The 27,772-nt window shown below is 41.9% G+C and overlaps 1 protein-coding gene across 44 annotated transcripts in view; it reads left to right on the top strand.

Moving 5' to 3' along the window:
• Positions 1–27,772, top strand: part of LOC113034723 (ankyrin-3-like) — a 119,151-nt gene that overhangs the window by 78,849 nt on the left and 12,530 nt on the right. For 20 of the 44 annotated variants that reach the window (XM_026189644.1, XM_026189645.1, XM_026189659.1 and 17 more), the window contains 17 exons: positions 3,664–3,787; positions 5,076–5,087; positions 7,333–7,435; positions 8,211–8,261; positions 8,800–8,909; positions 9,736–9,768; positions 10,645–10,869; positions 10,985–11,139; positions 11,844–12,055; positions 12,256–12,463; positions 13,664–13,760; positions 14,753–14,981; positions 15,094–15,219; positions 16,231–16,353; positions 16,891–16,917; positions 18,676–18,757; positions 20,025–27,278. In XM_026189644.1, coding sequence (XP_026045429.1) covers positions 3,664–3,787; positions 5,076–5,087; positions 7,333–7,435; positions 8,211–8,261; positions 8,800–8,909; positions 9,736–9,768; positions 10,645–10,869; positions 10,985–11,139; positions 11,844–12,055; positions 12,256–12,463; positions 13,664–13,760; positions 14,753–14,981; positions 15,094–15,219; positions 16,231–16,353; positions 16,891–16,917; positions 18,676–18,757; positions 20,025–27,278 — 9,171 coding nt within the window. Of the gene's footprint in view, positions 1–3; positions 3,195–3,663; positions 3,788–5,075; positions 5,088–7,332; positions 7,436–8,210; positions 8,262–8,799; positions 8,910–9,735; positions 9,769–10,644; positions 10,870–10,984; positions 11,140–11,843; positions 12,056–12,255; positions 12,464–13,663; positions 13,761–14,752; positions 14,982–15,093; positions 15,220–16,230; positions 16,354–16,890; positions 16,918–18,675; positions 18,758–20,024; positions 27,283–27,772 lie in introns of those variants that run through there. The other 24 variants (XM_026189634.1, XM_026189650.1, XM_026189636.1 and 21 more) reach the window with 13 other exon arrangements.

Below are 27,772 nucleotides of genomic sequence, written 5' to 3' on the forward strand. Positions count from 1 at the left end.
CGGTTTGAATCCTCTCTTCTATTTTTTGCTTCTTTTCCTTTAATACAACGGAGCTGCCTTGCCTAGAACTAACAGTGTCGCCTTTGCTGTACTGCTGTTCTGCTTTGCTGTTCATGGTAATGGGAACGTTTTCAAAGGAACTTACTCACTGACCAGAATACACACTGTCCACTCAAACTAAATGCTGTGGTTATTCTTTAGTTATTATGTTGTTAAGGCTCCATGGGTTGTGCATATATACTGTTTTATTGTATTTATTATCTTTCCTTAGTCTTTAATCATGCAGACAAACAATAAAGTCCAGCTGTAGCCATTTTATTTGACACAAAATTGTGTAGCTGTGAAAAAATGAAAGCAAAATCAATGTGACACACATCAAAATGCAGAGTTGGAATATGAAGAGGCCGGCATACATCGTGTCAAATCATTTTTCAATGTATGTAAAATTTCATAGTTTGCAGCAGAGTAGCTGCTTCAGGACTGCAGGCCAATGTTCTGCCAAGTTTATGGTACAGAGGACCGTCCACTCAGTCCTCTGTCCTTTGTTTTGGAACTACACAGCCAAGATTCTTGCAAAATTGATGAGCTCGTTCACAGGCTGTTGCTCGGGGGATGTTGGTCAAGGGGTGTGGAGTTTCTGTGTGAGGCGATACAGCTAGAATCAACAAGTATACACGCATATCAGGTTTTAGGGGATGAGTTTGTTCTGAAGATCCTCACATAGGAAATATAGTGCCCATGACTTAATGTCCCCCACATAAACGGTTTATACCATGCATGTATTTCATCAGCGTTGTACTTCTGTGGCCTTGATAATCACTTTGCCCAATAGCACCACCAGACTGGCTTCAGACAGCAGTTGTATTCAGGTCTGCACTCCTTCATTTTCTATAGGATGCTGTTGTTTTGCTCTATGTGGGTTTGTGTTAAAGAAGTAGCAGGAGTCAATGGAGACTTTCTTCAACTTGTTTTAATCCTACATGAGGGAAGCCAATCCTATTAAGCTGCAGGCTGGAGTGACTCTAACAGCTCCCCGTGGTTGCTGTTGTGTGTGTGTGTTTTCTTGTGTGTTATTGTGACCTGCCTTATGACTTCTATACATGACTACAGCCACTAATCTATAGAGAATAACTTAAATCTTTGATTTTCTCTGTTAGCGTCATAGTATAGATTTCTATAATTCCTATGGCATTGGCCTGCAATAGTTTCATTACTGCAGTTAACCGTTGCTGCTTTGCTTGCATTCTCTTACTCTTGTGCAAGTTGTAGTCACTGTGTGCAACACAGAGACAGAAGAGCTAGACAGAGAAATGTTGCTCAAAAGATTAAAAATTGCAAAATTATGTGGTTATTTCGTCATTATTGTAGCCCCACTCCCACTTTGACACACAGCCAAACTCCCTCTAGGATTTCCATCACAGAGGAAGAATAAAACCTCAGTGAAAGTTTCAAATGCTGACGTTCCCAGGCATTTGCTCAAACGACCTGTCAGCTGACTGTGCTCTCCACAGAGCGGTAAACACTTCCACCGCGGCCCCTGTTGACACTCTTCAACTGGAGTTTGTTGTGGATGCTGCTGAGCCAGAGACGCACTGTCTCTCTCTCGCTTTAAATCCAATGAGATGAGCTTTTTTTTTGAGCCGCCTGCAAGAGATTTAACCCCGGTGTGGCCACCGATGTCAGGTGGCTTAGACTTAGGCTGTTTTATGTTTCCTCGTGTCCTTTTTGTGCAACAAGGAGACGCAAAACTTGGAGAGGTTCTAATCTACATTATTTTCGCAACGAAAGCAGCAGGGATGTGCGCACGGGCAAAGAAACACGCAAGTTGGTTGGAGTGGAGTTAAGTGTTTGAGGTGACGAGAGGGCAGCTTTTTCCACCAGCACCAGAAGCATTGAATGGACTTCTTGATAGTCTTAAACTTTCTGCAGTTTTTACACCGTGGGCGTTTTGTGGCGTTTTAGAGAAACAGAAATTACCGCCGAAACACGAACAGAGCTGTAATCGATATGGCTGCGGTGGACAAAGGTAAGTCGCTCGGGGGGTTTAAAAGAAGTTTCAATAGCCGGTGCAATTACTAAACCACAGAGAATTGATCGAGAGACAGAAAGTAAGAAAGTGAGAGTTACTGAGCGCGAATGTGAAATTGTCACTATAACATGTGGTTATTATTTTTTCCGTTTTTACTGATTTTACGTAGTTTTTATTGTGTGAATTATAATCAACATCCTTTTTATATTTGTGAACAGTTTTTGTTTTTTCTTCTTCTTAGAGGGACGGAAAAGGCAGGCTTTTGTTTTTTGGGCGGGGGGATTCAGAATATGCTTTAAAATATAGGCTAGAACAGGAGGGTGTTTGTGTGTGTGTGTCGGGGTGTAAGTGGTGGAAAACTGAGCTTGAATGGGACTGCCACACTTTATTCTTAACAGCGAGCAGTCGATCCCTTTCCAGGTCTGTGAAGTCAGACAGAAATATCTGTGAAACGCAGGAAGTTGGATTATCCGCTCTGCCACAACAATAAAAGATATCGTTATGCGTTCAATAACACTTCATATGCTACATCCACATCATAAGATATGCATGTTTCGCTTTCATTTTTATTGAGATTTGGAAACAGACAGGAAGCGATATTATAATCGATATTTCTCTGTCCCAGTGTTTTAAAATTAAGGTGCACAAGATTTCAAAATTATACTAAATACACAGAGATTATTTATTAGTTAAAATATTTCTTTAGTATAATTAAAATATTGCGATATGTCTTCGAAAATCTTGCATCTTTTATCAATTTCCTTGCTTCACCTGAGAGAACATGTTCACAGTATTCTTTGTAAGAGTAGCTGATGAACATTATAATTGTAATTTATGAAGTGTAAACATAGGGAGTAAACAGGTTTAATTTTTTTCTTTGTCTTTAGTTTTGACTAAAAATAATTTCATTTATAACCCTTCCACCACTGGTTTTATTTTGAAATCTGACACCGGAAACGCTGCCATCCCTTGTCCTCTTGCTTGACACTGGTGGTGGTGTGTGATCGGAGTGCGGCAGTATTGAAGGTAGGGGGAGGGGCTGCGGTGAAGGAGCAGAGTGTTGCAGGCAGGACAGAGCCGGACATGAGGGAGAAGGGGAAACACTGTAGCCGCCCCGGCGGCTTCATTGACCGGCGTGTCATCGTTCACCGGTCCGCCGATCGAGGTGCGGTGCGGTTATGCACTTTCTCCTTATTCTTTGCTTATTGTGCTGAGGCTTTGGTAGCTATAAAACCTTCTGCTTTGACTCTTCTGAAACGAGCTGCGTTTGATTTTACAGGAGAGCTCTAGATATACCGCAAAGTGTCTTTGCTGCTGCCTCTTTCTCTTTTAATATTAGTCTCACCTCTAAAGTCCAGCATAGGCGCTGCTGAGTGTTCCAGCTTCATGTTGTTGGTGTGCCACAAATGAAAAGAATAGACTGAAAGAAAGAAAAGTTGCAGTGAGATAGTCTGGGTTGATTTAACGGCAGAGGGATGCTGATAATTAGCCAAGGCCCTCTCTAAGTAGTCTAATCAAATAAAAAAGAGGCTGGTGTCGGCTTGTTTTTCTTTGCTGGGTGCCGCATCGTCTCTCTTGCCCTGATTAGCTTTTGAAGTTAACAGGAGGGTTTTCTGATTTCGTCCCTTCACTAGGTGAGGATGCAATGACTGGGGATACAGACAAATACCTGCGGCCTCAGGACCTCAAAGAGTTGGGGGATGACTCTCTCCCTCATGAGGGGTACATGGGTTTCAGCATAGGAGCCCGCTCAGCCAGGTAGGCACCTGCCATTTTTATATATATGCACATTAAAACTAATGATGTACTTCACAGTGTGACATCATCTTTGCGATATTTGCAGTGGTCACCCTAAATCCACAGATTTATAATGCCATAGTTGATATGACATATATTGTTCTTGTTGCTCTTGAATAGTTTAATGCACAGCCCCCTCCACCGAGCACACACACATGCATACATATGCAACATAAACACATATAGGCTCACACACAATAACACAGCATAATGGAAGTCACCAGAAAGCGCAGCTGGGAAGTTGCCATCTAATGATTCAACCTGACTAAATGATTCAGCGTTTTGCGTGACCCTGTTTGAAACTCGGGCAAAAAAAAATGTACAAAGAGCTAGCAAGCTTTGATACCTTTGATGCTCTGGGCGAACAGCTGCGTGTCGGTGTAGCTACACTTTCACATAGTGGACAAAGGATGTCGTGGAAAAATGGCAGGCGCCAATGAAAACACTCCGGTGGTGTGTTGTGCAGCCCCACAGTGTGTATTGTAACCGCACTGACAGATGGCAGATGGCACTGTGATGGCTGGATTGATAAAAACAACGTCACACTGACTGTGACAGGAAGCTGCTAACATCAGCAGGGCAAGGCAAACAAGGGAAACACTGGAGGGATTCCACGTGAACGACTTTGTTTTGATGGGCTGATCCTGGAAAAAGTTTTGACAGAGAGATAATACGTTGAATTATGCAAAATGTTAGTTTGAAAGAACTATTTTGTACAATGATACAGCGAGGAGCACATGCAAGCTTAAAAGCTGTGCTCACCTTTCTATTTCAGAGTTTTATTACATTATTATTACACTGACTTCTCCTTACAAATGATCAAGTCCTTCCATAGTTTCCATAGAACTTTCTTCCTCTGCAAACTACAGACACATATACTAAAATCTGCATATACATATACATACATTGCACATACACTTTGTTAAGCTGACTGTTTTTGCAGGAGTGCGGAAATGTATAAAATAATGTATTGATCAGTGAATGTGTGATGCTGAGCAAGTTCTTTTCTTTCCCTTACCTTTTCATTTATGACATTGACATTGCATGGTCTGCTTTTTGAGTGGGCTGGATACACGCAAACACCTTCTCATGTAAAACGGGAAAAATTCGCTCAACCTTGTCGTAGTGTGCCACCAAAAGCACAGCATCAATGTCACATCACGCTTGAATGTCTTCAAAATGCTTTGCTTTTCACTCTGCTATTTTGTTCTTTTTTTCTTGTTTTCTTGCATCCTGTCTCTCATTCTAGCCCTAGAATCAGGTAAGAAAAGAGTAGTAGTTGTGGTACCAGTAGTAGTAGGTAAAAGATCTGTGAATGGTGTCTCTTCCCTGTGACCCTGTGAACTACTTTTTAACCCCAATCCAACACTCATAAGACTCTAACTCAAACCACCAGTCATTCATTGGACATTGGTGTCATCCAGTGTTGGTGTTTCTCTGTTCGTGGTAGCATATTTGACCCATTTGCTGTTACGTGTTGTATTTTTAGATCATCATCATCATCCCTCCACTTTTTAAATCATACCTCTTAGTGAAATCTGTGTCTATTGTTTTGATGTAGGTGTGCAAAAGAGACAGTTTTGCTGGACATAAGAAAATATAAGCAGCTGTTTTGCGGATCTTTCAGTTTTGAGTTGTGTGGAGTAATCGACTAATGTTTTGATGTGGCTTCTTCTTATGTGGCACCTTATGTTTTTTTGGAGTGTCTCTGAGTGTAACTTCCAGGGATCGGACACATCATTGGATTAATAATTTGTTGACATAATTGGAGGTGTCCCACAAGTATTCGGCATGATTCGGCATGGTTTGCAGAGATGGAAACTTTGCATTCGAACACAGCAGCACTCACGTGGATATACTATGACTCAGTTGCCTACAGTTGCCTCTCTGAGTCCACAAAAATCCCTTCGACTCAGTGCTTAACTGGTTCATAGTTTGACATGCTAGATTGAAAATTTGAAGTAGATTTTATGAGTGACCACCCATAAAAATGAATGGAGTGGAAAGAGGAAAGGAGGTGTTAGAGCAGGGTCTGATTGATTAGAGGAAAGCAGTGGGATAGAGGCAAAGTTGAAAAAGTCTTTAGTTGAGTGGATGAACTGATAAACTTCACAGTATTGTTAAAGCATCGTGACTCAGGAAATGAGAAAGCAGAGAGAGAAGGAGATCATTATGGAGAAGGATGACACGCAGAAGTGAAAAGCTGACTACAGGGAGGACATAAAAGGGAATGAGCAAGAATGAAAACACAGAAGGAAAAGAAGAAGCGCTGATGTTTTTGGGGGGAGAATGAGAAAGAGGAGGAAGCTGTAAAAAACAAACATGTTCGGGGTGAGAACAGAGTAGGGGGGGGATAGCGCGGCGCTGCCTTGCCAGCGAGTCCATTCAGCCCGCACAGAGTTGCTTGGTAACTTCGATGCCGGGGTAGGCAGGCTCTGCTGAATAAAGGGCTTCTCTCTGTGCTGAATAGCGTGCCCACTCAAACACGCTGAGCTCTGCATTTTCTCCCCCTCACTCACCCACTCTCCCCCTTTTGCACTCACGCACGGCGCATCAATACACACATACAGTATACCCTCTGAGAAACGAAGGCAGAGTTTTCAGCTTTGTTCACAGCTGAAGCTGCGTATCCTACACAAACAACAACAACAACAACAACAATGCACCTTTCACGTATGATATTTAAGTGCTTCTTCGCACACACACAAAAATATATGTTTTAGGTAAGCGTTTAGTCACCGCACATCAAATGAATATTTCACATCTTCTGCAATGATCAAATCGCTGTAAAAGGAGCACAAGAAAGAAGCCCGAAATGAATCTGCAGCACTGCACTGAGCCGAAGAGGCAGCAAAAATAGGCACACATCACCACACACAGCCATAAAGCAGACTGCAGCAAGATAGATAGAAAAGACCTGCTTCCCTTCTTGTATTTTGCTCCTTTGAAACAGGTCTAGGTCAGCTAATCTTAGAATAAAGGAAGGTGAGCTTTTGAGCTTGAGTCGGATTTAAAAGTTGAAATATCTTTGAGTGAATCTTGTTCCTTTTCCTGTCATTGATGACGTCTGCACAGAATTGAACACTTTAAGCTCTTATCTGCCAACCAGGTGCATATAAGTACAGTCTGCTATTCTGTCATACGTCATCATTCAGGCAGACGTAGTTACACTAGTGCTCATGACAGACGTATAGACAGAGCTGTCTTTTTTTCCTTTCAGGCCGCCTACTTCTCCTCTTCCTCTTTCCCTCTATCTCTTAATGCAAAAAACTGACCTCACTCTCATTTCCATCTCTGAATAACGTGCTGCAATATCTTATCCCTGTTCAAATGCAGACTCTTCTGCTTCTCTATTTTCCCCATATTACTTTTGGACTCTCTGTCCAGTAAGTGAAACCCCTGGAGGTTACATGTAGTAATGGATTCCTTGCTTTTTGTTTTATGCCGTGTCCCCCTGCCCGTCACTTGTTGTTGCCCGCGGCACTGGGTTGCATGGTAACATGTAGCCTCCGCTCCTTCAGTTCGGATAGGTCCAACACGCTCAACCGGAGCTCCTTTGCACGAGACAGTATGATGATTGAAGAGATTCTGGCTCCTACAAAAGACACGGTAAGTTTCCTTTCTTTCAACACTATTTCCAAGCCTTCTGTCACCTTCTATCCACATTTTCTTCTTTGCTTTTTGTTGTAATTGTTGTCTTTCCTGATTAAAACACAAATTGGATAGATTAAAGGCAGAATCAGAGTAGCTTCATTCATCTTGCACAAGGGTCATAACAGAAGAAGTGTTAATGCCATGCCTGCTTTTGCCAAAGTGCTGAGAGTGAGCATATAGCACCTTGATGAAAGCTTTATTCAAACCCATGAGCTTTGAGCCCCCCACCTCCAGCTTCCTGAGGGAAAACTGCAGTGCTCTGCAGCACTCATCTGTCATTACGTTGTTTATGTTGGTCTGTAGCAATAAAAGAACCTGTAACTCTTTTCCTGAAATTATTGTTAATATTTGTTTCAGCATCACCCAAGATATTTTGTAGTTGTCTTGAATTAGAAAAGCAGATGTTTTGGAAATCATTTGACTATTTAACAACACTACTTTACTGTCTTATGTCAGAGAGCTTCCTGGTAAATTGGTGCTGTATTAACCTGTAAATATTATGTATATGAGATTATGTTTGCTTTGAATTATCTGCGTTTTGATGAGTGAAGTTTCAGTTACAGTCACCTATTGAATGTAGATGCTAGAATCAAGATGTATTCAAGGAGTCAAAATTGTTTTCCTCAGTGGAGCACAAATCCTGCAGTGAAGCACGGCACCATAAATTAATTTGTGTGGGCCATCTAGTACCTATAATGCGACTGCTGAACTGTTTTTCTTCTTCCCTAAGCTTCAGAGTGTCTGTAAAGACATTTCCTACTTGGTTGACCCACTCAATAAGGTATAAATGTCGTTGGATGTCTGACTCATTCGTCGGTTTTGTTATTTTTCATTCACAGTGGTTCAGCTTCCATTTCTCTCAAGTTTTGCTTTTCCGTATATTTGTTTGTTTTGGGTCTTTGCCATAAGTCATTCCCATGCTCCTTTCAGTGTACGAGAGTTCCAAGATTCCGTGTTCACATCCTTCTTCTTTTATTAAAGCTGATCTTTAGTTTCAAGTTTCTCAGTCATCATAATTATATAGTATCATCTTTTATTTATGCGCCTCAAGTGCCTTTGTGTCCTGGCTGTTGTAAGACCATGGACAGTGATGGAAAACATTGGTGAAATAGAAGCTGTAAATGTAATCAGCCCATATCTATCATTGCAGTGAGTGATAATTTGTTCACTTTTTGTCATCTTGCACCTTGTTCCTTTTGTCTGGATCCATTAGTCAGTTTTGCAAATCTGCTGTCAGTTTTCTTTGTCATCCTTTTTCTTCTTAACCCATTCTTTACTTTCTGTGCTCTTTTCCGTGTCTTTGGATCTTCCTCAACCAGCACCTTGCTGTGACCAGAGATTACAGTTCGGAGTGTATGAGACGCTACAGCTGGACTCCTGACACTATGGATCACAGCCACAACACTGTGTCTAGTCCAATTCACTCTGGGTAAGAACAGCTGCACTCTCATCCAGCCTGGGAAGATGTTTCCCAGCATGCATACACTTACAGTACATGTGAAACGACACACATACTGCATGTGCATTCATATAACTATTTGCAGAAATCACACATTTTATATGCTTACTGCACGCAAATGTTTCACTGTCTTTTGCTCTCCCCCAAAGAGTCAATATTCAGCAAACTCTGCAGCACTGATGCAGACAAGGTGCAGGGCTGTGGGATTTCTGCAGTGCTGCTACTGTACACATTACATTAAAGCAACAAGACACACTTCACCCTCTAAAACTCTTGAGTTCCCCCATGTTCACTGCCGTCATTCTATTTTTATCATTACGGAAACAAACCGCATACTTTGTGAGCTCATGGTACAGTGGCTCATGTGTTTCACTTAGATAAACCGATGCGTCTTTTACATACTTTGAATATACGACATCATAAAGTGTTAAGATCTGCTCAGAATAGAGCGTGCTGTCTTTGCACAGAACTTGCACATAACTGAAAATATCTTTGGTGTTACTGAGAATTTAAATAGTGGGATCTATCATTTTAAGTTTTGGATCTTTCTTTCTATTTATGACACATTATTTTACCTTCAAAGCGTGCCTGTTTATTTAAATATTACTGTGTTCATTGTCATTTTGTCCTCATTTTTTTGTCCTTATTTTTACTGCATCCCTTGTTTTTTCACCTTTTTAGTCTTCTTTCATCTCGAGTAGTCATTAGAGATCCCACCAGTGATTATGGAACTGCTACTAAAACTAGGTTCTGGGGGTTTGCCTCCTGCATTGTCTCCCATGTGTTTATTTTGCAGCTTCTCCTCCCCGCTCCCTCAGTATGACTCCAGGTGATGACTGAGTTTGCTGCTCTCACCCATGATGGCGCAGTGATGTCACTCGCTCCTCCACCTCTGTCTCCCTCTCATCTCGTCACTGTCTCTTCCCTCTCCCGTCTGTGCCTTTGTCATCTGTGTGGTCTGGTGTTTCATTTGCACTGCTTAGATCTTAGAAGTTTGTAGTCGACATGTTTGGGACTCCTTCTTTATTGTGCTATTCCTTACTCTCTCATTACACATAAAAAATAACACCTCAGTCTTCTGGCAAAATATACAGGGATTTTACTGTTTGCAACATGCTTAGCAAGCAACACTTATGGGGAGAAAATTCAATGTGTGGCTTTAAATTAAAGCTGCACAGGCAGGTTTGTATGCCTACCCAAAACTTACTCCGTCTTCTTATTTGTGTAATTTGGTGTATTTGTGGGACGCCACAACGTGCTCTTGATTTGAAGAATACCGATCGTATCGACCCAAGTTGAAACATTAGTTCTGGTGTTTAATATTTGACCACTTAATGCTGCTTTACAGGGGCTGAATCTTTGGCACGTGCTCACTTACAGCCTCAGTCCTGGAAACTAAACTTTCTACAACTTCATTAGCAACCAGTTTAGTTTCACACAGTGTTTAGTTCCCTAAACTCAGGCAGGTGAAGGTGAGAACAGCCAAGTTTCAGAACTCAAAGCATCGTTTTTCTCCTCTCTATCGTCCTGTCTCTTCCTCTTTCTCTGTTTTTGTTACTTTCTGTCTTTTCCTTCACTTTATTTTGGTGTACGGTGATCACAGCATGGGAATCGTCCTCCCCACTTGTGTCCGTAGCTTTAGTCTATCTTTCTCTTTTGTCGTTGTTTTGTTTCCTACTCTGAAATGTTCTTCTTCATCTGGCAGGTTCTTGGTCAGTTTCATGGTGGATGCCCGTGGTGGTTCCATGAGGGGCAGCCGCCACAATGGCATGCGCATCATCATCCCTCCCAGGAAATGCACGGCACCCACACGTATTACTTGTCGCCTGGCTAAAAGACACAAACTGGCCTATCCTCCACCCATGGTAGAGGGTGAGGGGCTGGTCAGCCGACTGGTGGAGGTCGGACCTGCTGGGGCTCAGTTCCTTGGGTAGGTTTTGGGTTTTTTTGTAGTAGGCTAGGAGACAAATCAAAGGTTTTTTCTTCTTTCTTTCTTAGATTGTGCACCAATTTAACGAAGATTCTTATGCTCTGTTTCCTCAAAGTCCTGTGATTGTGGAGATCCCTCATTTTGGTTCAATGCGGGGGAAAGAGAGGGAGTTGATCGTGTTGAGGAGTGATAATGGTGACACGTGGAAGGAGCACCAGTCTGACATTAGACCAGAAGACCTCACAGAGCTGCTTTCTGGAATGGATGAAGGTAACAGGAAGGTTATTTGGTGTGCTCCACATTTTATCAACCATCGTTGGGCTTTTTTGTGTGGAGTTTGCATGTTCTGCATGGGTTCTCTCTGGGTACTCTGGCTTCCTCCTGGAGTCTCAAGACATGCAGTTAGTGGAGTTAGGTTAATTGGTGATTCTGAATTGGATGTAGGCATGAATGTGAGTGTGAATGGCTTTCTGACTGTCTGTGTTAGCCTGTCCTTGGTCTTGCCTGCCTCTCAACCTATGACAGAACCCGGAAGTGGATGAGCAGAAGATGGATAGATATTTATTTGAAAAGCAAATTGCTTTTGGATGCATTGAGTTCCATGTACAGTGAACAGCTATCATCTGATTACTACGGCATAAAACTTTCTGCGTTCCTGTCTTTGTTTGCCAATGGAGATTAATTGAAAGAGCTCATAAAAATCTAATGATCACAGATGATTTGGTGCATTTCAGCCCAGTCCTATTTTTGCTTTTTTATGGGCTGATTACCTGTAAGCTGACAAAGCCTGCAGAAATACCATTGATCAACTCAAACTACAAATGGAAATTACACAAACAGATATACTGCATATCTGTTGCAAATATCTGTTTATGAGTGCAAAAGTACACAAACACATATATAAATATATATTTATGTGTGTGTGTGTGTGTGTGTGTGTGTGTGTGTGTGAAATTCTTCTTCTCATCTTGCAGAGATGGATAGTCCTGCCGAGTTGGAGAAGAAGCGTATTTGCCGCATCGTCACTGGAGATTTTCCACAGTATTTTGCTGTGGTGTCGCGGATTAAGCAGGAATCTAATCATATGGGTCCTGATGGAGGGGTACTTTCTAGCAGTACTGTTCCCATGGTCCAGGCCTCATTCCCCCCAGGAGCTCTCACCAAGAAGATCCGTGTTGGCCTGCAGGTACAGTAGGACTCCTAATGCCCACTTAAGTTTGGTCTGTATGATGACGGTGCACTGATTTGTTTCTTTACCTTACCATTCATTTTAACTGCTTAGATCCCTTAATTTGTTAGAATATTTTAAAATTGCCTGATTTGGCAGTAATCTGAGTTTAATGGCCAAATATTTTTTTCTGTACATCTTCCTGGCCTTCTGTTTAGGCCCAGCCTGTGCCAGATGACATGGTGAGGGCAGTCCTTGGCAACAGAGCCACCTTCAGCCCCATTGTCACTGTAGAGCCGAGGAGAAGAAAATTCCACAAGCCGATCACTATGACGATCCCTGTCCCACCTAGATCGGCAGAAGGCCATCCCATCGGCCATCGAGGCGAATCGGCACCCTGCCTGCGTCTCCTCTGCAGCATCACAGGCAAGCCGACCTGTGTATTAGTAGAGCATGACAATACTCTTGTGGTACCTCTATGCAAACAGCTTTTGCAGAATTAACATTTATTTCCAAGATTCCTTAAAAGATATCTTGACAGTCATTACATTTCTTATTTTTGTTTTAAAATGTTTTTACTATTATATAGCACTGTGCAAAAGTCTTGAGCCACCCATCATCAATTCTGTTTTGCTTCCAAAAAACAGACTTTTTTAAAGTGTCTTGAGCAACAATTCTCAATTTTGAAGTTTTTCTTTGGAAATTGGCTATATTTTAATTAGTTTTCAGTCCAGTCCGTTTACCTTGGCATTTTCTGAGGATGTGTTGTGTTTGTCAAGCCACTTAACACTGCCCTAAATATGAATCATTTAAGTAGAGAAAAGGCACTTGGCAGGCCTAAAAAATGTCAAGCACTCATTCACAGTACTCAATATGTACAGACAAAATGAGGAGAGAGATTCAACAGTGAGTGTTTATGGCTATTTGTAAAACCTAGTGGAGGCTTTGTCATGGATTGGGGCTGTATTTCAGCCAGTGGTGTTGGGAATCCTGTCAAAATTGATGGAATTATGAATGCAGAAAGATTCACTATGCGATACCATCTTTTTGGGAGCATGAGATTGATCTTAAACACATCACCAATGCAGTAAAATCATACCTGATTAGACAAACACACAGTGGAACCCTCTCAGTCATGGATGGGTCTCCCCAGAGCCAGGACCACAACATTGTTGAAGCAGTGTGTGATTATTGGAACAAAGAGCAGCCAGCATCCAACGAAGAGCTTTGAATGTCCTTCAAGGATCCTGGAGAACTTTTCCTGAAAGCTAATTAAAGAAGAATAAAGGTGTTCATAACAAATACTGACTTTCAAGCTTATTAGAATTGTGAAAACTCTGTTTTTGCCTTATCTACTTTGTTTCCATTTACGTTTTCACATGTCAGTACACCTATTTTCCATTTTTCGAGGAATATATACAAAATGAAATAATAAACATAAGGAGTAGCTTTAGACTTTTGCACAGCACTGTACAAATCATTATGAGTCGAATAGTCTGATCAGTTCTACTATGATAGTAAAAAAATGCAGAGCTAAGAAGATAAAAGAACAGCGATTACGTAAGCTAAAAACTGCCCATGCTGAAAAGGCAGTGAGCTAAATTTTTGTCCCTGTTTTTAATGCAGGAGGAACCTCCCCTGCGCAGTGGGAGGACATCACAGGAACCACACCACTGTCCTTTGTAACTGACTGCGTTTCCTTCACCACAAATGTTTCGGCCAGGTGAGACACACTCGTATGTTATACACACGGCAAATCAGAACTGGACCACTGCATATATAAATATACCGATGCCCAAGCTGTCAGTCAATCGTCATGAAATGATCTTGCTGACAAACAGACAGACAAACAAATGGCGCCCGTGTTATACCTCTGACTTGAATGATCTAAATCTCTCAATTTTGATTAATTGGACTAATTATGGAGTGAAACTGTTACATTTGTGGAGGGAGAATATAGTACATTGAGCCCTAGAAACAGGTGTAACTTTCTTTATTAATAATAAATAATAATGACTAGATGTATCAATAATAAAGGTAGTAGGTTAAAGTATGGTTGGTTCAGTGTATATTTATCAATATCAAATATCAGTGTATATTTTATATTTTCTGGAGACCTTGATAATAAAAGCAGTTAGTTGCAGGTCTAGTCTCACCTCAGTGGAAGTCCCAACAAGTAACCCAAGAGAGTTTAACTCTCTTCCAGAAAACATTGTTGTGAGCTTCAAAATATTGACAGTGTATTTGCAGAAGTCGGCAGTGAATGCCCAAATATACCACGAGATAAAAGCTCAAAAATGCAACCAGTTAGTTGACAGAATCCCGAGTTCCCCTCTGATAGAGTTACACTCAGTTACACATTTAACTGTGTGGTGCAAAGTCAGTAAACCACAGATTGTTGAGGTATGCTGTTAAACTGACCTCAGCAAGTGAACCTTTCAGTTACATCACGCAAAGTCATGATTTTCCATCCTAACTTGATTTAAATCATGCGGTGAGTGTGTAGCCTGATACTAACAGAGCACCCTTTGGTACTCTATAATTAGATTACTGCACAAATATCATGTGTCTTTTTGCATCCTTCAGAGAAATAGCCACATTTGTTTGATCACTTAGATTATTATTTAGAATGACTGTTACACACCTGTGAGAAGATTCATACAAAATTGCTTTATTTATTTACTTTTTGTGTCGCCTCGGATCTTTCCCCCTCAGGTTTTGGCTCGCAGACTGTCACCAGATTCCTGAGACGGTGAGTCTAGCGTCTCAGTTATACCGGGAGCTGATCTGCGTGCCGTACCTGGCCAAATTTGTGGTGTTCGCCAAGATGAATGATGCTGTTGAGGCTCGGCTGCGCTGCTTCTGCATGACGGACGACAAAGTGGACAAGACCCTCGAGCAGCAGGAGAACTTTGAGGAGGTGGCCCGCAGCAAAGATATTGAGGTGGGATGCAAACAAATGTTCTGCAGTAAGAGAGTCTAATAAAAACTGCACTGACAGATAAAATAAAACAATGTGCTGTGATTCTATATTTTTGGATAATGGATTTCTGTAGGTTCTTGAGGGCAAACCGATCTACGTGGATTGTTATGGCAATCTTTCCCCTCTTGCCAAAAGCGGGCAGCAGCTGGTATTTAACTTCTTCTCCTTCAAGGAAAACAGACTTCCTTTCAACGTAAAGGTATAGGATGTGTTCTTCCTGTCACACTCTCTGTTAGCATTTACTGTAGCCTCCTTTATACAGGTGCATTTCAGTAACAGCTCTCCTTTCCTTCAGTCTGCATTAATTATCTCATGTTCTGCACATGCTTATGTACATGTACATGCTTATAAGTGGATTATATTTTTCCCTGTTATATCTTTACTTGTATATAAAAACACTGCAATAGGTTGAGGTAGGGCTGTTCGATATAACGATATATATTGGATGACGATATAAAAACGTCTATCGTTTCATTTTATGCTATCGTTTGTTTCGTGGTGTTGCAAAATAAACTGTTTACTGCAATATTTTTTCATCGTTTTGATGGTCACTGTGGTGGCTATATTAATTTCTTAAAGTTCTCTCTTTCTCTTACATTTAATATAACCACACTACAGACAGACAAGCGTTTGTTTTTATGCGTTGTCGTTAGCAACAACGACGGTAAAACCACCGTGTGTCCGCTTGTTCCACATAAACCTTTCACAATAAAGCTCAAGATCCTGTTGAGACTTTTCAAAATAAACGGAATCACGTGAAAGATGCAGAGTGTTTACGGATGAGAAGCAAAAAAGAGCCGTCAGGTGCTAAAAAATAAACCTTAGACTCAAATGTTAGAACAGGCTTTTCCCCGCAGCACGCCGTGTAATAAATACTCACAAAGAAAACGGTGGCCGTTACAACTTATGTCTAAAATGTATAGTTTCATGCATCGGTTAAAACACGCGACTCCAGGTACACAATGCCCAGCTGGAAACACTTCACGCAAGTCGAGCTGCCCGAGATTCACAGAATTTACAGAAAATGTTACATTTTTGTGATTTATATCGTTATCGGACGATAGATGTCTTAATATCGGGATATGAGATTTTGGTCATATCGCACAGCCCTAGGTTAAGGTGCAATGATAATTACTCCTGGAATTAAGAAGAAATGCATTTTTTTATTGACATTAGGTTTTGTTGAACAAGTGTTTACTGTCTTCTGCAGATCAGAGACATGGGCCAAGAACCATGTGGGCGCCTCTCCTTCCTGAGAGAGCCAAAGACCACAAAAGGCCTTCCACAGACTGCCATATGCAATTTGAATATCACACTGCCAACCCACAAGAAGGTACGATTTCCATGATTAAACTGTTGATTGTTTTAGGCCACGTCATATCATCTACATGTAAATGAACCAGTTGAAGAACAACAAACACTGTCCTCCCGAGACCAAGAGAAATCTTTGAAGCTCACCTGGTCTAGAAGTGACTGCCTGCTCCTTGTGTCTTTTATTAATGTTAAAGCCTGTGCCAGTCATAAGACCCCACAACGTACACATTGCAGCCACACATGCACATCATGCTTTGCTTTAGTGCCTGGCTCTCTGTGGGTACATAAAAATTATGCCAAAAAAACAACAAAACAATACTTTGTTTGTTTGTTGTGGTGTTGATTGATCACAAGAAACTGTATTTCCTTTGCTTTTGCTTTTGTTTATTTTGCTGTGTGTATTTATTAATCCCATAGATTTTTGATGCTTTTTGTTGTTTTTGCTGCTCCATTTTCATCCCCTGAGTTTTATTTTCACCTCCCGCTCACTATAACGTCCCTGCTCTCCATTGTGTCATCTCTCTCCTCTCCTGCAATGCATCTTGGAATACCACAGGATATGGAGTCTGATCCTGATGATGAGGTAAACAAATTCTTCATCATCACACGAAGCCGCTTCTTCTTTGTCGTCCTTTCTGTTGGCTTTACTGCAGAGAACGTTGTAAATATGCGTTTTGCAAATACCTTACCTCAGTTCTGTACCTAAATGTGGAAGATGCTTCTGAGCGCACGTTTTTACACAGCCGTGTCAATCCTGACCCTGCAGTGCATGAGTGGAAATGGCAATTGTTTTAATCTGCAAGGATTTATTTATCGTTGTCTCCATCCCAAGTCCAGTGGAGCCAGTTGCTGTATAACATCTCGGCTTGTTTTTCATCACTATCTTATTTTTCATACATGTTAAACAGGACTTCGTCATTACTATAAACATATAGAGACTTTGGTATATTTTGTCAGCCAGACATGTAACCCTAACTTTTATTATTTGTCCACTTAGGCTACGTCCACACGTACACGGGCATTTTTGAAAACGGAGATTTTCCGTTTTCGTTTTATAAAATAATCCCGTCCACACGTAAACGAAAAAATGATGGAAAATGCTGCTAGGAACATGCCAAAGCAACAGGTGGCGATATATTCCTAACTGTGTAGAAATGTTGGCCAATCAGAAGTCTAGAAGCCTCGGTGGGAGATGGTAAACAAAGCTGGGGCATAGAAGCAGAACCGAGTCGTATGTGTGGAGGGACAATAACTGTGTGTGTATGTGTAAGCATTTAAACACTGCAGACAGTAAAATTAACAGTAACAGTCTACCTCCATTGTAGAAATTCATTTCACCGAAACATTAACGTGGCGCACAGTGTGACATCAAGAAAGGCGCACACCTTTGACGCTGCATTTTCTCCGTTTTCCTCATCCACACGTAAATGCAAAAACGGAGTTTTCAAAAATATCCACCCTGGCAGGCGTTTTTAAAAATCTCCGTTTTCAGTGACCGAAAACGCCGTTTACATGTGGACGAAAGGTGCAAACGCATAGAAAAATCTCAGTTTTCAAAAATACCCGGGTACGTGTGGACGTAGCCTTAGTCGTTGGTTTTTTGTATTGGGGTTTCTCGTATTTTTTGTCCTTTTCCTTGGCTTTTCTGTAACAATAGTACTAACTCTCTCCATTGCATGGCAAAACATTTATGGAAGAGGATTCCAACAATAAACGTTTATTTCAACAAGAGTGTGATATTGGAATAGTTAAGGTTCGGCAAACAAGTTCATTAGGATTTGCAAAAAACTGTAGTCATAGTTTCAAAAACTTAGGCTGTTTGTCTGCAAAGAATAAACACACTGCACTCACTTTTGTGAGTTACCCAACTCTTTACAAAGGCTACATTTCACACTAGTTATTGCTTTTACACTAAAAATTGGCATCAGATTAGATTTTAAATCATGAAATGCATATTTGTTAAATATGAACATTTGGAGAACCTATTGAGACCAACACTGACACAGTTATTATTATTGACGTTTTAAGATTTACCATGATGTGAAGATGAGAAGAAATTTATTCAATATACCATACTTAACTGTAAGTTGCACCAATTACTAGTGCAGGGATTACATGCAAATCATATATCGTTTACAGTTTTTTGAAGACACATAACTGTAGTGCCTCCCTGTGCAAGTACTAACAGCATGCACTGGTAGACTAAAAAAGCAGGTTTATTTCCTTGCACTATAACTTCTAAATTAACAAGTTAACAAAAATATTTATTTCTGTTAGTTTCAAGCACATTTTACTTCATTTTTATGTTGAAGCATCTTTTGTTCTTTTTTGTTTGTTTCAGACTGAAAAGCCAGAGCGACGTCATACCTTTGCCTCCTTAGCTTTGCGTAAGCGCTACAGCTATTTGACCGACCCAGCAGCGAGTGAGTTTCCCATTTTTACCTACGTGAAATTTTTAATTGGTTTCAGATATTTATGTTATTTTAATCAGTTTTAGTGTCTGAAAGGTCCCATGATATAGTTTACATATTTCTACCTCTCATTTACATATAATATAGAACCCTGACAAAACATGTCCATCGAGCATTTATTCCTACCACCCAACACATACTCTTTTATCATCTTTCATTCTGCAAACATTTGCATGGTTTCCTGTGTGTCATGCTTTGCTTACCCACCCCATGTTGACAAAATGTCTCCCTGTTTTGACTGCTATGTTATTGTCACTGGTGTCAATGTCTGTTCGTGTATCATTTGAACAGAAATGTTTTAATTCATGTTGAATAAAAATATTATTTTGAATTGTTCTCATTCTTTCAGCAGCCATTTCACTCTTTTATTGGCTTTATGATTGCGTGCGGCTGTGTATATTAACATGAAATAGGTTGCACTTTACATGAACTTTCTTCCCCCCACAGTGACTCTTTTAGAGCACAAGATTTGATTTAAAAACATTTTTTTTTCCTTTAATTAAATCTTGGAATACCTTTTCTCACAGATATTATGTTTTAGGGCCGGAGCTCTTTCTTCTCGATCCACTATCTTTGCTTTATTTTAATATGTCTAAACTTGTCTTTCTGACAATTTTGTGAAAAGTGTTAGGATTATTTAATAGTATACTTAGCTAGAGATAAAATTGTGACCATTTAAATAAATCTTTCATTGCAGGTCACATTTTTTTGTAAAGTGCAACCTCATATTTTATTTTAAGTTGTGACCAAAATATTAAGGTGATATTTTTTTTATTAATAATATACACTTGTGGGGTCACCTGGCATTGAAAATGTACTAAATGAAAAGAGAAAGACCTTTTAATCAAAGATACACAGTAAAAGGCAGTGTTGTTAGGAGCAAATAGATTAAGCATATCAAAAGTCAATGGAATTGCATATTTTTGGTTATCACCTTTTTGTCACATCTATCATATCAAGCATTTTTGTTTTTGTTTTTTGTTTGTTTTGTTTATTTTTTCCAAGATCCATTCTCTTTTGAGTGTATTTATTCTCATTGCTCATCATCATTGTAATATGGGCCTTTTACATTTCAAGTGTAAAATTATGCCTTTGAGAGTAATGCCCTTTCTGACTGACTCAAATTTCTCTTTCTGGTTTTTATGTTTTATTTCAAATTATTTTATGTTGGATTTTATTTTTACTTCCTTATTGCTTTTGGTTTAAATTACTGTTGAAGAAACAACTGATCGAAGCTCGCCGAGAACACAGCCTTCTAGCTACCCTCACAAACCTGTCTTTTCAACGAGACCTTATCAGGCGTGGTCGCCTGTTCCTGTCGCCGTCCCTGGCCAAGCCAAGTCTGGGTTTGGCTCCCTCTCCAGTTCGTCATCCAACACGCCCTCTGCCTCTCCATTAAAGTCTGTCTGGTCCATCAACTCTGCCTCCCCCATCAAGACAAACATCCCTGGATCACCTGCCTCTTCTGTAAAGTCAGTTAGTGACATAGCCTCTCCCATCCGATCTTACAGAACCATCTCCTCTCCTATAAAAACGGTAGTCCAGCAAGCTCAGTACCCCGTCCAGGTCAGCCCCAGTCCCCTTTCTTCACCGGGCAAAAGTGCCCCAGATCCTCTGTCTATGAAAGGATTGGCAGCATTGTCTGCTAGAACCTCCCCTTTAACTGTCCCTGAAAGAGGGAGCACTCTTCTTGAAAGATCATCTATGGGCATGACCCCACCAAGCTCTCCCAAATCTTCTCTGAGTATGTTCAGTTCATCCCTGCCATATAAGACTGTTATGGGAGGATCTAGTGGCACTGCATCATCCTCATCACCTATAAAAACTGTACCTGGTCTCTCTTCTGTGCGTTCCTTTGCCTCTGATGTCACAAGCCCTGCAAGAAACCTGTTTTCGTCCCTTTCATCACCACTGAAATCCAACTCCTCCCCAAGTGCTGCAGCTTTGATTAATGGAAGTGTCTCGCCCACACAGTACCGTTCTTCATCCCCAACATCTCTTCTCTCCAGCAGTCTGCAAGAAAGGATACAAGCAACCACCAATGCTGCAACCACAAGTGTCAATGCAGCATTTGATGAAGTTGAAAAAACATTCAATTCTTGCTCTGCAGGCTATGGCACCCTGAAGTCCATGTCTTCTTCTGCGTCTTCCTCATATCAGTCCATTAGATCATCAGCTTCTAATTCCCTGTATCCCTCACTAAGATCCCCCACTAATGTTACCACTGCTGTAACGTCTAGTACAATGACTGTTCCAGTGTACTCTGTTATTAATGTGCTGCCAGAACACCAGTTTAAAAAGTTACCTGAGGTGTCAAAGTCAGCTGCTGCTCTTCTATCCCCAAGGAAGACTGTGCCAGTTGAGGTAAATGCTCAGTTGCAGTCTTCCTTTGCCAAAACGCTTTCCCCTATCAAAGCTCCCTTTTCTGCTGGCCTCAAGTCAAATACCACATCACCACTGTCATCTAGTCAAGAGATTCTGAAGGACGTAGCTGAAATGAAGGAGGACTTGATTCGAATGTCAGCCATTTTGCAGACAGACCCAAATTCCATAGCAAATAAAGGATTTCAGTCTGATTCTCCCAGAGAGGCTAAGATAGAAGATGAGGAGCCATATCGGATTGTGGAGAAAGTAAAGCAAGACTTGGTAAAAGTCAGTGAAATCCTCACTAAAGATGGTGTGAAGGATGGTAGGGTTTCCCTGACCAGGGATTCATTGGATGACATACATTTCTCGAAAGTACAAGTTGAACAACCGCCAAGCAACTGGAGCTATCCTCCAAGATATGAGACAGTGGTCCCTCAAGCCAAATCGAAAACAATTCCTGATCGAGATTTCAATCTGTCCAAAGTGGTTGACTACCTGGCCACTGATGTGGGCAGCAGCTCTTTCTCCAAAATGTATGATACAAAGCATAAAGCAGATGAGGGCAAAAGAGAAGAAGATGGGAAAGAGAAGCAGAAACGTGTTTTAAAACCCACCATAGCAGTTCAGGAGCATAAGCTCAAAATGCCTCCAACAAACATGAGGTCTTCTTCTTCTGACAAGGAGATCAGTAAAATAGCTGATACGCTTTTTGGAGCAGATACTGTGCTAGAATCCCCTGATGATATCTCACATGAACAAGATAAAAGCCCTCTCTCAGACAGTGGCTTTGAGACCAGAAGTGAAAGAACACCCTCTGCCCCTCAAAGTGCCGAAGGCATGGGCCCCAAAGCCCTTTTTCAGGATATCCCAGTTCCACCAGTGATCACTGAGACTAGAACTGAGGTTGTCCATGTCATCAGGAGTTATGAGTCTCCAGAGGACAACAAACAACCTGCAATGGAGGATGCTCACCCAGTAAGATATATTGATTCAGATGCTAAAGGGCATCAAAATCAAACTACGTCAACTGCAGACCAGAATAAATGCTATTCAATTAAAGTCAGCCCTGACGAAGATCCCATGGGGAAAGGGATGAGGGTAAAGGAGGAAACTCATATCACTACCACCACCAGGATGGTGTACCACAAACCACCTGGCAAAGAATCAGCATCTGAGAGGTGTGAGGAGACGATGTCTGTGCATGACATAATGAAGGCATTTCAGTCAGGCAAAGACCCTTCTAGAGAGCTGGCTGGACTGTTTGAACACAAGTCAAACAATGAGGAAACATCTCAGAGAGTCCTCGAGGATCTCAACTCCAAGCCTAAAGTTGAAAGAATAATTGAGGTTCATATTGAAAAGGGCAATAAAACAGAACCAACAGAAGTCATCATCAGAGAGACAAAAAACCATGCAGAGAAGGAAATGTACTACTATCCAGGGAATAGACAAGATGAGGAAGAGACCGAGGAGTCTCTCCCAGTGTACCTTGACTCCCCAAGAGTGAACACACCCATGTCCCAGGAAGAAGACAGTCGCCCTAATTCAGCCCAGCTCATGACAGATGACTCTTACAAAACTCTAAAGCTACTTAGCCAACAGTCTGTTGAGTACAATGAGGATGAGTCATCAGAGCTTAGAGGGGAGTCTTACAATTTTGCAGAGAAAATGCTACTCTCTGAGAAATTTGACCAATCTCATTCTGACACAGAAGAATATTTGAGAGATAGGTCTCGCTTCTGCTCACCAGATAGAAGCAGTCACAGTGAGGGTAGATCAGTTGGGCCAAGGACAGAGTATGTCTTTAGGTCAACAAGAAACGTCTTTGATAAATCTGGACGGATGGCCAATGTTGATGACAACTTTGACAAACTGACACTTTTGCAATATTCATCTGAGCCTGGTAGCCCCAAGCAGTCTGTTTGGATGCGTGTGTCAGATGACACGCAGAATAAAGAGAGAGAACAGCTTATATATGAGGACAGGGTGGACAGAACTGTAAAAGAGGCAGAGGAAAAGCTAAGTGAGGTGTCTCAGTTCTTCCGTGATAAAACAGAACAGCTCAATGATGAGTTGTCATCTCCAGAGAAGAAATCTCGTAGACCAGACTTCAGAGAATCACGGTCAGGGCCCAGCTCTACACACAGCAGTCCAGAAAGATCAGCTTATAGGAGTGGGAGTAGTGGGGAAGAGTGGAGCAGGGAAAGGCTTCGAGGCAGGTTCACCTCCAGTGACAGGAAATGTGCCAGTTTACCAAGCAGTCCAGAAAGGAGAGTATTGTTACAGTATTGTGATTCCGACTCAAGAAGACAAGGTGATGGTAAATCACAGGTAACTACAGGTGAAAGCCCTAAACCTTTTCAGATGTCTTCCTCCAAAGTCAGTGCAGTGAGGCTAAAGTTTGAGCAAGAGGCTCAAAGGCAAGATCGGAATCCTCAGGGTGTCCAGAATTCAAATCCCCCTATCAGAAAGCTCCAGGAAAGTAAGCTTCCTGTTTACCAGGTATTTGCTGGTTCAGGTGTCCCAAAAACAGGAGATGGTGTGGGAAATCAGAGGAGTTGTCAAGAGAGTGAAACAAATAAGTTCTCACCCAAGCATGAGACTAGTGGAAAAAATCAAGAAGAGAGCAAGTTATTCAGAACATGGGAGAACCAGGGGTATGGAAACTATAAACCTCAATCTCCCAAACTATCTAATTCATTAATCCATGATTCTATGAAAGGCAGCAATAATAGTGATTCCCAAAGACAAGAAACAACAAAAAAAATAATCTACACAGAATTTGTTGTCCGAGAAAGTCCAACCAGCAACGATAGTCTAAAAAAAAACTCGGAATCACAAATTCCTGTAAGAAAGCCATCTAATTTCTCAGAAAATCAGAAATCTCCCCCTTTAAAATCTGATACCCCTATTGAACCATTTGAGAGGGCAGGGTCTCATAGTTCAGCTCGAAATCGGGTACACAGTAGCTCTGAATCCAACAAGTCTACCCGTGGATCATCATTAGGAAAATCCACAGATTCATCAGAGGGTAGCCAGTCAAATGTAGTGTGTAATGGTGTTGATAGTGACCAAGTAGAATATTTGGATCAAGTAACTCCTGTAGTTGTAACTGAGGGTTTTAAAGATATTAAGCCCTTGCCTGTTTATGTCAGCATCCAAGTAGGAAAGCAGTATGAGAAAGAGACAGCTTCGGGTCAGCTGGGAACATACAAAAAGATAGTAAGCCATGAGAGTAGGACAGTGCATGAAACCAGGGGTGCATTTTACTCTGTCAAACAAAAGCAGTTGCCATCGCCTCAAGGAAGTCCAGAAGATGACACTCTAGAACAAGTGACTTTCATGGAAAGCTCTGGGAAAAGTCCTGTTACCCCTGAGACTCCCAGCTCAGAGGAAATGAGCCTGACCTCCAGAACGCCAGACTCTGTGATAGGCTTCATGCCTGGCATGCCAAGTCCTATCCCAGAGGAGTCTGAGGAGGAAGAAGGAAAGACCTTCATCTACAAAGAGCCCTCAAAGGAAAAACCTAAGCCAGCTTCCCCAGAGAATAAAAAGCAGGATGGAGAGAGACAAAGGTCAAAGGACAAAAGAGTGGCTTATATAGAGTTTCCACCACCTCCTCCTATAGAAGCAGAACAGTCCAATCCAGAGAAAAGGGGTTCATGTGCTTCTTCCTCAGAGACAGAGATGATGGAGGTTAACCTGCAAGAGGAACATGATAGACACCTCTTAGCTGAGCCAGTCATCAGGGTCCAGCCTCCATCCCCTATTCCCCCTGGAGCTGATAACAGTGACTCTAGCGATGATGAGTCCGTGTTTCATCCCATCCCACTCAAAAAGTATACATTTAAAATGAAGGAAGAAGGAGAGAAACGTCCAAAACCCAAAAAATCTGAGAAAAATGGAGATAAGGACTCTGGGATTAATGGTGTAGTAAAGGGAGAGGAGGCTGATTTTGAGCAAAATGGCAATGATCAGTCAATCACTGACTGCTCAATAGCGACCACTGCTGAGTTCTCTCATGACACAGATGCAACTGAAATTGACTCTTTAGATGGGTATGACCTTCAGGATGAGGATGATGGACTGAGTGAAGATCCAAAAACATCTAGTCTGTCTAATGATGGAAAAACAGCGGGTGCATTTAGCCAGTCCAAGCTTGAAGTGATAGAGGAAGAGAAATGTGAGGAAGGGGGAGATGGAAAGACTAAAATCAGTGCATCTTCTCTGCAAAGTAGTGGGGATGAAAAAGATTACACCCTTGAAGGAAGACATCCAGATAGACAGGGCTTTGGAGAAAACTACTTTGGCTATCAACTTGAAGAGGAGCTGAATTCACCCTTTAAAACAGTGGCCACCAAAGGTCTGGACTTTGACCCCTGGTCCACAAAAGGGGTTGATAATGAAGGGGTTTTTGAGTCCAAATCAAAAGATGATGACCCAAAACCCTACGGCTTATCAGTGGAGGACTCACAGGCTACAACTCCTGACACAACCCCTGCTCGAACACCAACTGATGAGAGCACACCGACTAGTGAGCCTAACCCTTTCCCTTTCCACGAAGGGAAGATGTTTGAGATGACCCGCAGTGGTGCTATTGACATGAGCAAGCGGGACTTTGTTGAAGAGAGGCTTCAGTTTTTCCAGATTGGTGAGCATTCCTCTGACCCTAAAACAGGGGAAAAGGGGCGAGGGGGCAAGATCCTGGGGGTACTTTCCTCTCAATCAAAAACAGGGGAGAGGGCCACTGTAGATGGAAAGGTGAAGGTTATAGATACTACCACAGACAGCAGCACTACACCAACAACACCAGCAGCAACTACAGCAAAATGCAGTCCTGCACAGCCTCGCAGTGACACTGGCTATGCTGGTACTGATGCCCCCATCTGTGAAGCCATAGCTGAAACTGCCTCGTCTTGCACAATCACAGCCTCTAAGGTTGATTCGAAATTACGTACTCCTATTAAGATGGGCATAGCTGCCTCTATAACTGTGAAAAAAGACTCAGGGGATCTCACTGATTGTAAAGCTGAGATATCTGAGGGCCAGCTGGTGCCAGAATACATTAGTATAGAGGGGCAGTCTACAGACAGCAAGTCTAGCAGCCGCACTTCGCCCAGATTAGAAAGAAGAGATTACCCCTCTGAAAACTGCAACAACAATAATAACCTTGAGTCCTCCAATGTACAGGCCAACTACATACAGTGTGGCAGTGTGGTGTTTAATTTGCAGTCCTCTTCTGAACCCACCCTCCAAAAAGCTAGTCGGATAGAAACGCTTTGCTGTAGGGAATTAGAAGAAAGAGTGGAAGTACACAGCAGTAGTCAGGTGCAGGAGGAGAAAAATGAAACAGTTAAAGAAAATGAAGTAAAGCAGCCCAAGTCAAGACTTCCAGTTAAAGCATCAGGGTGGTCATTTCACACGCAGGGAACAGCCATAGGTAAACAGAAGCCGAAACAAGCAGTGAAAGTTGAGGTTAAAAAAAGAGGCGAGCCAGCCATAGCCAAAGTAGAGCCCAGGTCTAGGATACCAATAAAGGATGTTAAAAAGAGCAGCCCTGCTACTACAGCTAGCTCAGTTGTTTCAGTTCGGGTTACCTCACAGCCAACGAGGGCACTGGCCACAGAGAGAGCAGCCATACAGTTGCCCTCAAGGCTTCCACTGAAGGACAGGCATCAGATCAGCAGTGTCGCAATTGAGGGAGTATGTAGACCAGACAGACAGGAAAACCCTAGTGAGCTTTGTAAGCGCACCATCGAATACTTTAAAGACATTAGCGGGGAGACGCTAAAGTTGGTGGACCGCCTGTCAGACGAGGAGAAAAAGACGCAGACAGAGCAGTCGGAGGAAGACAGCACCTCCCGGAGCACCTCTCTGTCGGACGCCTCCCAGCCTTCCCAGCCCTCCCAGCCCTCCCGCTCATCCAGGTCTGGTAGAGGTTCGAGGGCTGAGGCCGGGGCCGCGTCCGTAAGGGCAAAGGTGGCGACGACGGACAGGGCCTCCGGCAGTGAGAGGAGCAGGAGGAGTAGGCGGACTGGTGGGAGGAAGGAGGGCAGTCAGGGACTCACAGGGTCTCGAACGCCTCCCATCGCGGAGATCAAGCCTAGTTTGTAAAATTTTCACACTATGTTTAAAATACATCTATATATTTCTATATTTCACTTGTAGTTGCATGACATCGTTGTGATTGTTTAATGGATTGACTGGAATGCCTGTGGCGTGTTTACATATTCCCTTCAGAATAGTAGCTGTCATTTAAATTTCTTTTTCATTGATGTACTGTGTACTGTATTGTCCGTGTCGCAATATTCTCTTTCTTCTGTTCTCCTCTTTTGACCCCGTTTACCTTCCATAGTTAGAGTCAGCATGCCAGTAGTAGTGACTGGTCACTGGCACAACCAGTCACTTGTTTTACAAATCCTGGTCTGTCTCTGTCTGTCTGTCTGTGCAGGGTTGTTACTGAGTTATTGTGGTAGTTTGTTTTTACAGACTATTTCATGCAGCTGTCATTTAAACTAACTAGTGTTGGCAAAGAACACACAAAAGCGTCTTCGCATGTTAACATTTTAGATTCTAACATAGACCTTTCCACTGTAGATT

Source organism: Astatotilapia calliptera, chromosome 13 (genome assembly GCF_900246225.1).
Source record: "Astatotilapia calliptera chromosome 13, fAstCal1.2, whole genome shotgun sequence".
Lineage (NCBI taxonomy): Eukaryota > Metazoa > Chordata > Actinopteri > Cichliformes > Cichlidae > Astatotilapia > Astatotilapia calliptera.